At 36.1% G+C, this 15,676-nt stretch overlaps 2 protein-coding genes across 3 annotated transcripts in view; both read left to right on the forward strand.

Moving 5' to 3' along the window:
- Positions 1 to 15,676, forward strand: part of LOC138696713 (uncharacterized) — a 60,918-nt gene that overhangs the window by 27,570 nt on the left and 17,672 nt on the right. The gene's annotated exons all lie outside the window — the stretch shown is intronic.
- Positions 18 to 8,899, forward strand: LOC138697065 (uncharacterized). The gene is made up of 5 exons (XM_069822660.1): positions 18 to 42; positions 128 to 254; positions 3,177 to 3,262; positions 5,967 to 6,053; positions 8,718 to 8,899. The coding sequence occupies exons 1-5, from the start codon at positions 18 to 20 to the stop codon at positions 8,870 to 8,872; spliced, it is 480 nt and encodes a 159-aa protein (XP_069678761.1). The 3' UTR covers positions 8,873 to 8,899.

Raw genomic sequence — 15,676 nt, forward strand, 5'->3', positions numbered from 1 at the left:
TTGTAGTTGGTCAAATAATGAATCCACTTGAAAATGATGGAAGTTAGACTGTAGGCTATACTGTTGTATTATTATTCATCATCATCAGCATTAAGAACAGTTTGACAAACATCAAATTGAGTTACAGTTCAATGGCAGTGGATATGGTTATATCACACCAAAAATGATGTGGACTCGTCTTTTGGGTGCGTCCTAGATGTGTACATCCCTCAGGGTGACAAGAGCCTTACGATTACAGTGGTCTACAACCGTGTGTAAGTGATATTTACATTTAAAATTTACATTTTTTGACATTTTTACGGGTTTTTATGATAAGAAAGCATTTTGGTCTCAAATGTTTGTGTTTCTCTCATAATTTTGTGATATGTTTATAACAGCCTTGGACTTTAATGAAGCTAGCATGGCTCGCTGTTTAAGACGCTGTGTTCAAGGAAAAGTAACATTTCGGAATGACGTTAATAAATTTACATCCAGAGATCTGTGGTTAATTGATTAATTAGTTCACTGTATTCATATAAGGTCACATCCGAGAACGTAATGTAGTCGAACATAGTTTCCTCCAAATGTGAAATAATATTTTTACATTTTTACTGACCAATATTATTTAATAAACTAAAATATGGCATTAAATTTTCTTTATATATGCACGCACTCCTAAATGTACAAAGTGGGGCAAAATGTACTCATGATTTTGAAATTTTTACTACTCGGTAACCTCCCATTAACGTTTATTGAAAGATGTATCAATTAGGAGGCACAAGTTAGTTATTTTTACAGAGGACAAGTTCAAAGTTAATTCGTGAAAATAACTCCCGCCAGGTGTCGTTCATTGACACTGATTCACTTTCTCACCCGAGTCATTATATTTTCCATGACGCGCAGTAGCATGTGTGGAGGAATGTCATCAATTTGTTTTCTAATTGTCTGCATTAGTTTATTTAAATCAGCCGGACGTGTTTCGTACACTTTGCTCTTTAAATAACCCCACAAAAATGTCACAAACAGTCAAGTCAGGTGAACGAGCTGGCCAAGCGGGAAATGATCTTGTGTCTAAACACGGTTCGTAGAGTCTCCATCGAATTCCGAGCCGTGTGTGATGTTGTCCCGTCGTGTTGATAGCAAATTCTGACGATGTCAATATTACGACGACGTAACAATGGAAAGAAGAATTCGATGAAAGAAATAAGGATCACTTACACCGAATGTTGGTATGACTCGCACCAAACTGCTACCTTCTGGCTATGAAGTGGTTTCATTTGCAGTTCACGAGGATTCTGAGCGCTCCAGTGTCGCATGTTATGTTTATCCACACTACCAGACAATTCAAAGCGGGCTTCGTCTGGCACGGGTCTTCAGATAAACAAATCCAAAACTAAGGAAATGAGAATCAATAATAGAAGAGATACTGAACTTGTGGTTTTCAAAATAAAGAAATAGAGGAAGTAAATGAATTTACATACTTAGGAAGTATAATTTCTAAACAAGGAGGCTCTGATGAAGATGTAAATGCAAGCTGCCTTCTCACAACTAGCAAATTTCTGGAAATCCAAACAAATCTCTTCAAGAATCAAAATAAGGATTTTTAATACGAATGTAAAATCTATTCTGCTATACGGATGTGAAACTTGGAAAGAAACATATACAATTATAAAGAAATTACAAGTATTCATGAATAGATGTCTGAGGATCATAATGGCAATACGGTGGCCTAAGACTATCTCAAATAAAAATCTCTTCAAATTACTGATCAGCAAGAAATATGGAAAGAGATGAAATATAGGAAGTGGAGATGGATTGGGCATGTGTTGCGGAGAGAAGAGGGCAATATCGCTAGGACAGCTTTTGAATGGAATCCACATGGGGCAAACAGGAAAGTTGGTAGACCTAGAGTCACCCGTTTGAAGAGAAGCAGAACTTGGATGGCGTTGGAATGAAGTCAAAGCTATGGCTAAAAATAGGGTAAGATGGCGTGTTTTCACAAGGGCCCTATGCTTCCGGAGGAGTGAAAGGACTTTACTACTACTACTGCAACTACTACTTCGTCTGACATTATTAAGTGACGATAAACCCTGTATCTTCGTTATTAAATGAATAAATTCATTGCAAAATTCCATTCTTGAGATGAAATAACTGTCCGACAACTCTGGCACTGTTTGAATATTGTACGGATGGTAATTTAAGTCTATATGCAATATCCGACGAAGAGACCTGTTGGATATGTAAGGGCAACAGTTCGTCGACGTGCAGATCGTTTTGAACTGCGAATGATAGCAGCATTCTTTCGATATTCTTCGGTGTACAGTTCGAACTCTGCCTGCAGGTTTGCTATCTCTTGTAGAAGCTGTCGTTCGTAATTTCTCAATCCAGTTATTGATTGTGTTGCGATCCGGAACTCTTTCATGTCTTTCAACGTTGAAATGCCGCCTGAATAATCGCTGTGTTATTATCACTGAGTCTCCGTTTTTTTAATGATTTAATAGTGGATGGCCGGGGTTCTGCTGACCGACAAAGCATGTTTATTCACTACATTTACTGAAATAATTCAGATTTGTTGATTTCAGTAATAAGCCTAAAACAGAAATCGTTGCCATGTAAACCTAAACTATTGATACTCTGACCACAGTCCACTACATACGAAGGTTGAGGTGATTTTTTGAATTTATCGCGATCAGCACTCCAAGCTGTTAGCAACTGAGAGTACTAGGAACAATAGCCTGTGCCGGTAATATTTCGCAATGTCTGTGATGAGGTGATAGTAGTGATCCTAATGGCTAGCAACTAAAGTTCAACTGTCATTGGAAGCATATTATTCCCTACGTATTGAGCTTCGTAACTGTAGGCTACTGTGTTCTGACCTTAAATGGCATACCTGACCAATGTTATGCCATGCCTAGCTTCCATCCACTCCAACTATGGGATGAGTATTACCACAGTCTACTATATACAGTCACGAAGCTTGAGTTTTGAGGGTGCTACAAACAATAGACTATGACGGTACTATTTTGCATTGCCTGTAATGAGGCGATATTAGCGACCCTAGTGGTGAGCAACTGTCTAATGTTTGCATATTTACTAAGTATTGAGCTTCGCGACTGTATATACTAAACAGTGGTATTACGTAAGTCAAAATCACAAATTCATTCTGTCTCTCCTTATATTACCTATTGTTTCAACAGGCAGAAGCGTAATCAGGTTTTCAAAGGATCTGTGAAGAAATGGAACTCAACTAGTTATTTACACGAATACGATGATAACGCATCAGGTGAGTTCAGATTTAAACATTATATAAATATGCCTCTAATTTAGCGATTATGAACATGTGAAGCGTGAATTATATTAAAGGAGTAGTGAAAAAATAATGGAAAAATACAACCTGTTTCTAAAGTAATTCTCACTTTCAGTAATTTATAGCGTATAGCATGGAGGATAAGCTATGATGAATCAAGTGGCGTGTGTATGGGGCCCCATACATCCAAAGAGTTGTCTGAGGCTTATCTGTACAGACTTACCTCAGGAAAGTAGGCTATGTCTGAATTGGATGATTGTCCAATGTTCATACTCGCTAAGACTTAACTCCTAGACTATAGTTCACAAAGAAGTCGTAAGAGATCGTTGAAATAAATAATTCTTCGTGGAGATGTGATCACTCGAGAAATACTATTCCTCCATAGTTCCACATTTGTATAAAGGCATAAGAATAATTTCTCAAATCTGTATCTTCATAGTTTGCCGCCATTTCGCTACAGAGAACTGTTTAAAACAAAAACAATGACAAAATCACAGTCTAGTATATACAGTCACGAAGCTTGAGTTTATGAGGGTACTAGGAACAATAGACTGTGCAGGTACTATTTCGCATTGAGGCGATAGTAGCGATCCTAGTGGTTAGCAACTATCTATGGATGCATATTTACTACGTATTGAGCTTCGTGACTGTGATAAAATATTGGCCACATGCTCGCATTATCGTTTGTTCCTATGTTTACTTTTTCTCACCTTTAATTTGGATAACGCTATGTCAGAAAATTCAAACATCCGCAGAACTCTCGAGATTTTCTCAAGGTAAAAAATCTAAACACTTTTCGCCCGTACACGAGGAGATTATGCTGTGCATATTGGTTTACACACATTTACCTGCAGATAAGTATCTGCTTGTATGAGGTCCTTTAGAAAACTCCTTCCTCTTTTGTCTTGTTTTGTTTTCATTGTAGTTTCCCTAGTTAACCATAATATAAGAGTGACATGTAACGGCGTGGAAAAATATAGAATCCCATTATGCGAATCTATTTTGTGTTTGTCCTGTGTTGTTATAACCATTATAGAAGCATTGTACTTACTTTATATTGACCACCATGTGCGAGATAGTCTGTTACCTCCATATGTCTGATATTGGTGCATAATTTCTTAACAAAGTGGATCCTATAATTGAATGAAATTTTGTTATTAGTAGATAAGATTGCGAGGTTTAGGAGTATTTAAAGCCCAGTGGGAAGCTTACCTTCAGCACTTAAATATTTGTCAAAGACTTTTACACGTTGACAACCCCATGTAGCAGCCACTCGAAATCTTCCGAACGAAATTGAACATTGCATCAAACAATTACCAATTACCTTCGATTGCTCTGAACGTATTTATTCTCAAAAACTAAGAAAATCATTGCGTGAAGATTCTTTTCATCAATGGAGCAGATTGAAAAGTAAAGGTTTGGGAGTTGTTTTCTATTCTCACGGGAAGAAAGGTAATTCGTGGATCTCAACCAAAAAGGAACTTTCGAGCAGTCAGTGGACGCAAGCCATTAAGATGAACTGTAATACAATACCTGTACGTACTCTCCCTGGTAGAACTCTTGACTCAACCCGTTGCAGAAGATGCGACGAGCAAGAAACGCTTCCTCACGTCTTGGGTTTCTACCATCATGGAGAATTGCTCCGAATCAACAGACATAAAACGGTTCGTTCTCTCATCGCAGCTTCAATCCGTCAGAATGCTTCCTATGAGGTTTATGAGGAGGTTGGTAGCATCTCTTCTGATGGCTCTACTAGACGTGCTGATATCATCATAATTGATCGGCAGAAGGATAGGCCTAAGGGATTCATTCTTGATCCCACAGTCCGTTTCGAGATGCATGAGCAACAGCCACAAGAGGTGTGTCGTGAAAAACAAGTCATCCATGAGCCTTGTTGTCAGCATCTTGGAGCACAATACCACATCACACATTGGACAGTTTTTGGGCTCATGTTCGGTGCCCGTGGCACGATCCCACGTGAAACTTTAAATCAACTTAAACAATATAAAATTTCTGATGCAACGATTGATGCCATAGGATCTCACGTGTTAAAATCATCCTTAGCTATAATTAGTAATCATTTGTACCCAACAAAATTTGTATTGTAAATGATTTCCTACGTTTTCTTATCTTAATGTTTTTTTTTCTTTCCAAGTGTCACAAAATTGTTTTGTTTTATTATTATTCTTTATGAATTGATTAGTAGGCCGATCTATCGAACCCTTATTTAGGGCGGCTTTTGTTTATACAAATTAGATTATTATTATTATTATTATTATTATTATGTGTTACAAAATATAAATATAAAATTACTACTTGACAAAATAAATAGAATTATATATAATCGTAAAATAAGATATTATACTCCGTACAATGAAAAAAATATTCTCTGTATAAAAAAAACTATTCCTCGAAATTAAAAATATGAGTTTTGCAATAAATTTTACAATTTGAACAATACAGTATATGAACTAAATACAAATACAAATTAATATTTACATACGGAATACTAAATAAATTTTATTTTTATTACTATTATTATTATTATTATTATTATTATTATTATTATTATTGCGATGTGAGTATGAATAAAGCATTAGCATGACAAAGGAACTATTTCTAAAAATAGCCTACCATTATGCTTCAGAAACTGAATACAAAATATATTTTGCTGTTGCAGTCCCATGGGCGTCCAGTGTGTTCATCCTGGGAATCGATTACGAAAAATATGTGGTTATTAAAAATTACCTGGTAGGAAAGGATCATCGCGAGTATATCTTAAATTACAAACGGTTTTGGTATATCCCTAGCACTTGATGACACTCCTCATAGGCCTATGCCTGAGTGTCTTGGAAAGCATTTTAATTGAAAATAAATCAGAATTGCACGTGGATTTTAAAGGGCGATTGTATACTTAGCATGGCTTTCTCTGAGAGGAAAGAAAAGTTGTGACATCCGAGTCCTATAATTAAGTCATGTTGAATAATTCTGTCCCTGTTATACAGAGCCCCAGGCTAAATTCATCAGCCATTTCTGGGACACGTTCAGTTTCGGTGCTGCATAAGAGTAACGAAGCGTGACAAAATTTTTGTGTAAGCTGGGTTGAAGGCATGGTTCGGAAATAGTGATCTAGGCCGTACTTTACGTCGCTAAAAGGTAAACGAAACGCCGAAACGCTCCTGTTGTTAATTAACTAAATTATAAATTGATCTTGTCCCTTCTTCGAAAATGTTTGGGGAAGCTCAGCTTATCCTGCCTACCCTGAAGCTTCGCCACTGTAATAATAACACGTTCACTTACGAGCGTCGTTAAATAAAATATTAACGTTACCACTAATACTCACCCAGAACATTCTAGCCTATCTTCATTTTAATGAGTTTATGTATGTCCATATTACGTCATCATTTGGACATACGATTTTGTATTGTTAACAAAGCTGATTGAGTTGTTCTACTTCCACCTTTTTGTGTTGCTGACACTGCATTAAATACTATAGTGAGGGTCACATAAGAACAGTTCCTAAACAGAAAATATTGCCGTCTTGTCAGTATTGCCAACTATTACCAAATATCACACGATCCTTCGTACTAAATGACTTATTTACATACCGTACTTTATGTTTGAAGGTTATTCTAAATAATTCAATAATTTGTAACATATTTTCGTAGAGAAAGGGATCAACATGTCAATTATTTTGTCTGGCAATACGAAATTCATTGGTTTGACTAAACAACAGACTCACGAGACCTAACCTAAAAATGTATTTTGTTTGACCACATGAAATTATTAGTACTAACTCCGAATACTTACCTGACTATATCTTCAATTATAACCACAACGCAACAATAAAATAACTATTATTTATTAATATTAATACCGATATGAATTAATTATTAGTAATTTCAAATTTCACCAGCTTCCAGTAACAAGGCTCAGAAATTTAGTATAACTTCAATTTCATGGAACTCCAGTACCGACAAATATTGTCGATATTTGTCTCAGCTGCCAACATACTAGTTATAAAATCACTACCATTTGTACTATTTGTCAGCATCGAAATTCGAAACGAAGTTGGCAAAAGAAAATTCAACCTGCAATCTAGAAAATCACCACAATCCACTAGCATACGTAGTAATGGGGGAAAAATGGCTAGGTTTCACCCTTACGGTACGAAGTAAGCTGACCCGGACTATAGTTAAGTTTGCGATTTTATGAATGGTTTGTCCTAGTGATTACCGATGAAAAACGTCGAATCTGTGGTTCGCGAGATAAAAATCGGGGTAGGTCGATATATAAAGGGTGATCGAAATATTTAGCATTGCTTCCTCTGGGAAGGAAGTGACGCTGATCTATGCTGTGCCATAGATTTAGAGTAAGCCTACTTAAGAAAACCCCATTTCTCATAGACGGTCCCATGAAAAATTTGTCGGCCATTTCCTGTCCACATTGAGAGACGAATCCGACCCGTGAGTGCTCGCTATTTTCTACTTAACCTAGACCGCACTTTCCCTTTTATAGACGAATCAAACAACCTAGGTGGTCTTTGTACTGATCTGGAACTCACTCTCCTCTTCATATGACGAACAAAATACCCTAAACGCTCCTTCTACTTGACTATGACTGCATTTTCCTTTTCGGAGACGAATCTTATCCCCTGAATTCTCGCTATAGGCCTACATGAACTAAACCGCACTTTCCTTTTAGGGACGAATCAAATCTAGGTTGTCCTTATATTTGACCTGAACTGCACTTTCCTCTTTTAGGGAGAAATCACCCCCCCCCCAAGTACTCCCTTTACTTGATCTGCATTGTACTTTCCATTTTAAGGACGAATAAAACAACTAGGTGCTCGCTCTACATGATCTCAACCGCACTTTTATTTCTTTCAGGTATAAATCAAACCCTCTAAATATCAGAATATTGCACCAAAATATCTTCGTTTATTTTATGAAACCTCCTATGTAGCAGTACACAATGTAATTTTTCGTAGGAAGAAAAATGAATTAAAAATCAGTGAGCCTACATAAGAATATGAAGTAATTTGGTAGAAAACGTTGGTGAATATGATGAACATAAATTACATCATCGAGGTTCAGTGTAGGCCTATTGAGCGTTGATTAATTCTTTCTTCGTTCTGAAAAATTATCTTCTATACTGTCACATGCGAAGTTCCATAAAATCAACGACGTTATAAGAAAGGGTTTTGCTTCTAAATTTTAGCTGACGCTTTTCAAATTTGGTTCCGAATTAAACTCCATTGTCTTATCAACACAAATATCCCCTTTTTTAGTGTATTGACATATTTAATATATGAAGAATTTTACATAAATGTAAATTTTATGTTGGTAGGCATATAAATATTTTTTATATTCTCAAAGATAATTCCGTTAAATAATTCAGATTAGGAACTCAAATATGTGTTTTTTTACAGCTCAGATATACGTTGGTTTTCGTGGAATGAATCCAAAAGAAGATGCGATAAAGGCTGCAAACAAGACGTTACAAGAAAACGGTATGAGTCTAAAGGATTTAGTAAGATTCTCTGACTGCGATGAGTTGTGGAAACTGCTGGGCGTCAAATCATAAACACATGCTTGTTGTAACTTAAAGTGTTTCTACACAATTATTATATATATATATATATATTAGTTAAAATGTATAAATAATTAGAAATAATTAATAAAGTGTGTACATTGAAATTATGATAGACGAGTGTTTCCTTTTATAGGAATATCTTACACAATGTCACAATATATTTTCTTACATAACAATGAATCATCTCCCCATTGTTTTCACCCACATCTCGTATTGTTTGTTAGGGAATTAATATTACTTTTTATGCTGTCACGAAAATCGTTTTCGTTAAGCTACTGATTTTTTTTATTTTTTTTTTCGGTTCCATTTATTTTAAAATTTCAAATTTATTTACAATTTACATTTGAAATGAATACATGTGAATAGATACCCGAAATGAGCATATGCTCGTGCTCGGCTACAGTCCAGTAGTCTACATAAATTTTACAGGGATCACATAATAATGCTGAAGATAGAAATAATAGTAACAATAATAATAATAATAATAATAATAATAATAATAATAATAATAATAATAATAATAATAAAAATAAAATAATCGTGACAGAAATGATACAAAGATTGTAATACAAAATAATTCATTAATAATAATAATAATATTAATAATAATAATAATGATAATAATAATAATAATAATAATAATAGTGATAAAACAAAAATATTTACAATAATAAAATAAATACTAAGACGGATAAAATAAAATATAAAACCACTAGCGAGAGTTAACTCAACTTAAATAAGCATATAATAACCGGAAAAAAAATGACGAACTCGAAAATCAACAGAAAAGTTCGTTGTATCGCAGACGACAGCAACCGCCGTATTGACATTGTCTTGTGCATTAATGGTAGGCCTAGTAGGGGGGAGCCGAAAGTCTACGTAAGTGCCATTCTCTTCGAATCTTCTCGTACAATCATGGGAAGTTAAAACAACAAAATGTCTACAAGTCAAACTGTTCATTATTGCCAGGATAAATACAAATAATACTGATATATATTAATTTAGTTTCAGTTATAGATCTCCCCTTTTGTGCAAGAGGTATCGTATCAAAATATTTTATGAATGGCGGGGAAAATATAAATTTCAAGAACTCTCTAGTGACAAGAGAAGTGACAAGTACAATCAAGTGTATCTGTGGCGATGCTAAGAAATCATTTATCGGGGATATACACTGTTATTAATAAAATTAAGAAAATGATCTATTTATATTATTAGCACATTACTTTGGCGTGTCTGCGATGTATTTTCACGATTGTATTAAGAAATAGCACTAGAAAAGGAAATTGAATGCATGTTTAAAAGAAGGATCACTTATACCGAATGTCGGTATGACTCGCACCAAACTGTCACCTAAGTTAACCTACTCACTACCTCAATCTACACTGCCCTTAACAATGCTAATCTTAGATGATCTACCTCCTTTATTCTAGGTTAAAGTCACCTAAGATAACAAAACCATTTTAATTTGTATATGCAGAAATATCTTCACTGTATCTTTCACAAAAAACGTTTTTTTCATCTTTTAACTTTTCCCGTTATCTTGCAGCATTTGGATAGCAGCTTGCCGCTTTGATCCACGCCGTTCCTCCTCTTATTTCTTATTGACGGTTTCTTTTGCCTTTGCATGTCCCCCAACTTTTGATATGCTTATCTAAAACATCCTTCTTTTGCCAATCCAAGCGCTGATCACATAATTTGCACATTAAAATTTCACTATCACTGAAATAAAAGTATTCATCCTCATAATTTTCGGCCCAGTGCTTTAAAAACTTTCGATCTCACCATCTTAAAGCGCTGTACTGTATGTGTAATCTTGACACACTCAAAGCAAATGAAAGAAACGAAAGCATGAAGGTCTGACAAAGCAAGGCCGGTGGAATTCCGTTCCACCCCTATGCGTAAGAGTATAATCGAAGGGACTTTGAATGGTTTGTGGGAGGAGTTACTTATTTGCTCACGTTCCAGATTGGTAGAAATTTCAAGGGTGCACGAACTCCACGATTTATTTCTCCAGGATGAAAATAAGTGGGCTATTTTAAATTAACAAATAAATTAAATTTACAGACAGACAGGCAGACAAATAGATTAGGATTACCAGACGTCCTAGTTTTCTCGGGCATGTCCTAGTTTTTAATGTGTCCGGGAAGGTCCGGGGGGATTTTCTAAATTGCCGAGGTACTTATTAAAATTGCATTTACAAAACGCACTCACATCGGAGAATCATTATGTCTTAACTAGATAAAAATGTGATTTTTTCCAGGGATGGAGAAGTTGGTGTCACTGAATGACCGAAATGTTTACAACGATATCTGGTATCTCGCGAGTTTAAAATATCGAAATGAGCGAGTGATTGATTTCTGGAGTCTCGCTGCGTGACGTTCGTTTGTTTTGTAACTGACGTGGCATGCGGTGGAGAAGGCTTATTCATTATACTGAATGGACCCGCTCGAATGTACTTAATTTCAATTGTATGTGACTGATAAACGATTGAAGATAGAAACCTACAGTAACGTTTATATGAAAGGAAAACCCAACAAGTTTCGATATGCACATCACTATATCTCTACGTGAGCTCCAGCTGTCACTGTGATGATATCGAGGCGATGAACCATTTCTTGCCAAGCACGTTGGAGCATGTCTTCTGGAATGCTCTCAATATCCTCTATGATGAGTTCCCGAAGATCACAAAGGTCTCTGACTGGGGTGGTGTACACTTTATCTTTGACGTAGCCCCAGAGAAAGAAATCGAGCATTGTTGAATCGAAGATCTCGGGGGGCCAAGCGATCGGTCCTCCCCTACCAATCCAACGGCCAAGGAATACATTGTCTAAAGTCGTACGAACGTCATTGAACCAGTGTGGAGGAGCGCCATCTTGCTGGAAAAGGATGTGAGGCTGCAGGTGTTCAATTTTGGAAAGAAGAACTGCTCCAGCATGTCAAGATATGTGGTACCACACACAGTTTTCTCGGCGAAGAAAAACGGTCCAATGACCTGCTGCTGTGACAAACCGCACTACACATTTAACTTGGGACTATCACGAACGTGCTCTTGTATAGCGTGAGGATTCTGCGATTCCCAGATCCGCACATTATGCCGGTTTGCTTTACCTGACACATGGAACGTGGCTTCGTTCGAGAAGAAAATCTTGGACATAAAATCAGGATCAGCACCGAGACATTGAGTGTACGTCTTTTTCCACAAGTATTTAAACTATCCTTTCTGACATACGAATACGTAATTGATAATCAATACAACTAAGTGTTTTGTAGAACACAATACTAGCATGTTGGTTATGATTAGGGCAAGGCAATTAATGATTTTGCATCTTTTCCTTATGAAGGTTTAAACATTGCTAGCTGATATAGAAATGTATGACATTAAAAACCGGGTTAAATGAAAGCAATTCGTTAGGCATTTTTTTGCATTTTCTTAACTTTTTTACGGATATGTCATTTTTTAGCAATTTTTAGGTCATTTTGAGCATTTTTTACACTTTTCAGGAAGGCTGTGACATTATTTGTATTTGATTTGAGATTTTTATTATAATTCAGTATTTTCCTTGTCAATACAATTTCTTGGAATTAAATAGATGTTTGCTAGCTTCTATCCCTATTTTTCAAGGTATGTGCATAATGAACTTGCCAACTTCTAGGAATTTTATTCAAATTATTAGAGCGTATGCTAGCTTGTACCCCTATTTTTGAAGGCATAATGAACTTGCCCACTTCTAGAAATTTACCCACACTCCCACAGAGATTCCTTTCTCTAGGTAAACTGGCACTGTTATGCTGTTAATTGAGGTGGTCAGTTGTTTCTAGTCGTCTGTGTGAACAGGTCAAGAGCAAAATGCCTAAAGTAAAGGAAAGTGCTAGTGTTAAATTAAAGACATTTGTTTCGAAATATGGAGAAAATATTTTTTCAACGGACGGTCGTATTTTATTCTGCAAGATCTGCGATGTGAGAGTGGCTGCTGAAAAAAAAGTTTACGATAGAACAACACATGTCATGGGAGAAACATAAACGTGGCCTGCAGAGACTTGAAAATAAATCCAGTGTAAACTTACAGCAAATCCTTCTGGGGGATACGTGTTCAATGTTTTCGCCATTTTGTGAGAAACTATGTGAAGCTTTTCTATCGGCTGATATTTCACTTCACAAACTGAATCATCCTAAGCTGCGAACTTTCTTAGAAGAGGAGACCGGAAAATTAATTTCCAGATCCCAGAACATTGAGAAGAACATACATAGCTCGGTGCTATGACAAAACTTTGAAAAAAAAATAAGAGAAATGATTGGAGAAAGAAATGTATTCGTATCCATTGACGAGACAACACACTCCATGGGCCGTTATGTAGCTAATGTTATTGTTGGAGTTTTAGAAGCACACAGCCCTGGAGAACAATTTCTACTACATTGTGAGCAGCTGGACAAAGTCAACTACTCAACGATCAGCTTAGTATTTGACCATGCATTGAGAATACTTTGGCCTGATGGGATTCGAAATTCCAATGTATTGCTTTTTATAACAGATGCAGCACCCTACATGATGAAAGCAGCTGCTTCTTTAAGTGCACTGTACCCAAAAATGGTACATATGACATGTTTAGCGCATGCATTACACCGGGTCGCGGAAGAAGTACGTGCAAATTTTCCTGAAGTGGATAAATTAATTGGATGCGTGAAGAAAGTATTCTTGAAAGCCCCCTCTCGAATTTCAGCATTCAAAACAGAAGCTCCAGAAATCCAATTGCCATTTTCACCTGTTTTGACTAGATGGGGAACATGGTTCCAAGCTTGCAGTTATTATTGAAAGAATTTCGATGTTATGAAGAAAGTGGTTGATTCTTTTGATAATGGTGAGTCAGTGTCAATAAAAAAGGCGCAAGAACTGTTAGCCGATAAAGAAATTGCTGGTAAACTTTCTTACATAAATACTAATTTTGGATTCCTTCCTGATGTCATAACTGCACTGGAAAAATCCCAAGTGACATTAGTGCAACAGCTACAAATAGTGGATAAAGTGGTGAATGATTTGAGCCGTGCATGTGGTAAAGTGGATGATGCAGTGTCAATGAAAATGAAAAACTGTCTAAGCAAGAACAGGAGGTACACAACATTGTGTTCAATTGGCAGAGCTTTGTCTGGTGAAAATTTTTCTCTTCCTGACTGTGAGTTAAATCCAGGAGATATTGCTTGCTTTCAGTTTGCTCCAATTGTTTCCGTTGAAGTAGAGAGAAGCTTTTCCATTTATAAGTCGGTACTAGCAGACAATAGACAATCATTTTTGTTTGAAAATCTCCGTCAAGTTTTGATTGTTAACTGCAATTCAAAATTGTTGTAAAAGTACACTTGAAATGAATTTTCTGCAATACAAGGTACTGTAACACGTATTTTTTTAAATTTTATGTAGTTCAGTAATCAAGTGAGTACTTAACGTAATTAAAAGTATGTTCATTGGCAATGCTTTACTTTTTATTGGTCATTTTTTTGTTTTTTTAGGTCATTTTTTGTATTTTTTAGGTCATAAATGCATTTTTTATTTTGCATTTTTACCAATTTATAGGTCATTAAATGCCTTGCCCTAGTTATGATTATGAGCTGTGACTTTATGACCTCTCTTGGTTTTTAGGAAATCTGAATAACTACAGACTCGGACAGATTTCAGTTTGTTACTGCTACAGTTTATAGCACTACATACGTTTCCTTTATTCAGAGACATTATTAAAAATTATTAATAATTCATGCCCTTTTCATAAGAACGTGCCGGCAATAGCAATATTTGTCTATGGTAGTAATTCTATGACTATTCCTTCACACTGCCAGCTGCTTGGGCGCTACTGTCGCATCAGCTGTCGAATTTTGGCAACAAAAAGTGTTTAAGTTGCGTGACTGTATGTGCTAGACTGTGATGTAAGGTTTCTGACAACTTGTGACAACAGTATATTACATGAAATATACTTCACTGTACTCATGAATTATCTGCTTCTGACAGGGTACTAATGTCTCGGGAACCGTCAAGTATCCTTGTCTGATAGTGTCAAATTTATTAAGCCGAGGGTCGACCAGCTCTAGTGCTACTGATGATGATGATGATGATGATGATGATGATGATGATGATGATGAACCGCATAACCAGAATGTTGGTTTGCTTGTAAATATCTTATATTGACAAGTATCTACAGAATAATATTGGGCACAATTTGTGTCACCAAAAATTGTGTGCTGATGTGTTTGACAAGAGATGCATACACTGCCTATGAAAATATGATACTTGCACTTAATCCCACGATAATGGGACAATATTTATGTCACTAGTACGTCCAGTAATGGAATATGGTGCTGCAAGTTGGGACCCTTACAGATTAGAACATATTAAGACACTGGAAAAGATTAAAAAACGGGCTCTCAAGTGTTGTCGGAAAAATTCACCATTAAAATGGGACACACTCACGGACAGGAGAACGCGAATTCGATTATGCGCACTGTTCAAAACATACAGAGGTGAGCCTGCCTGGAGAGAAATAAAAAATAGGTTGCAGCCGCCAAATTACTCTTCAAGGAACGACCACTCATATAAATTGAGGGAAAGAAGGCAGAGGACGGACACTGGAAAGTTTTCTTTTCTCAATCGTACTATCAGGGACTGGAATGCTTTACCTGCAGACTTACTAAAGGCTTTACCAACAACAAAAATGTATTTAAAAATAGGCTTAAGGACCTTACTAATAGACGGTAATTATACACAGTATTTAAAGGGTGTAAATGATATGTTGTTATTGAAGTGTTGTATCAGT

This window comes from Periplaneta americana, chromosome 3, assembly GCF_040183065.1.
Source record: "Periplaneta americana isolate PAMFEO1 chromosome 3, P.americana_PAMFEO1_priV1, whole genome shotgun sequence".
NCBI lineage: Eukaryota > Metazoa > Arthropoda > Insecta > Blattodea > Blattidae > Periplaneta > Periplaneta americana.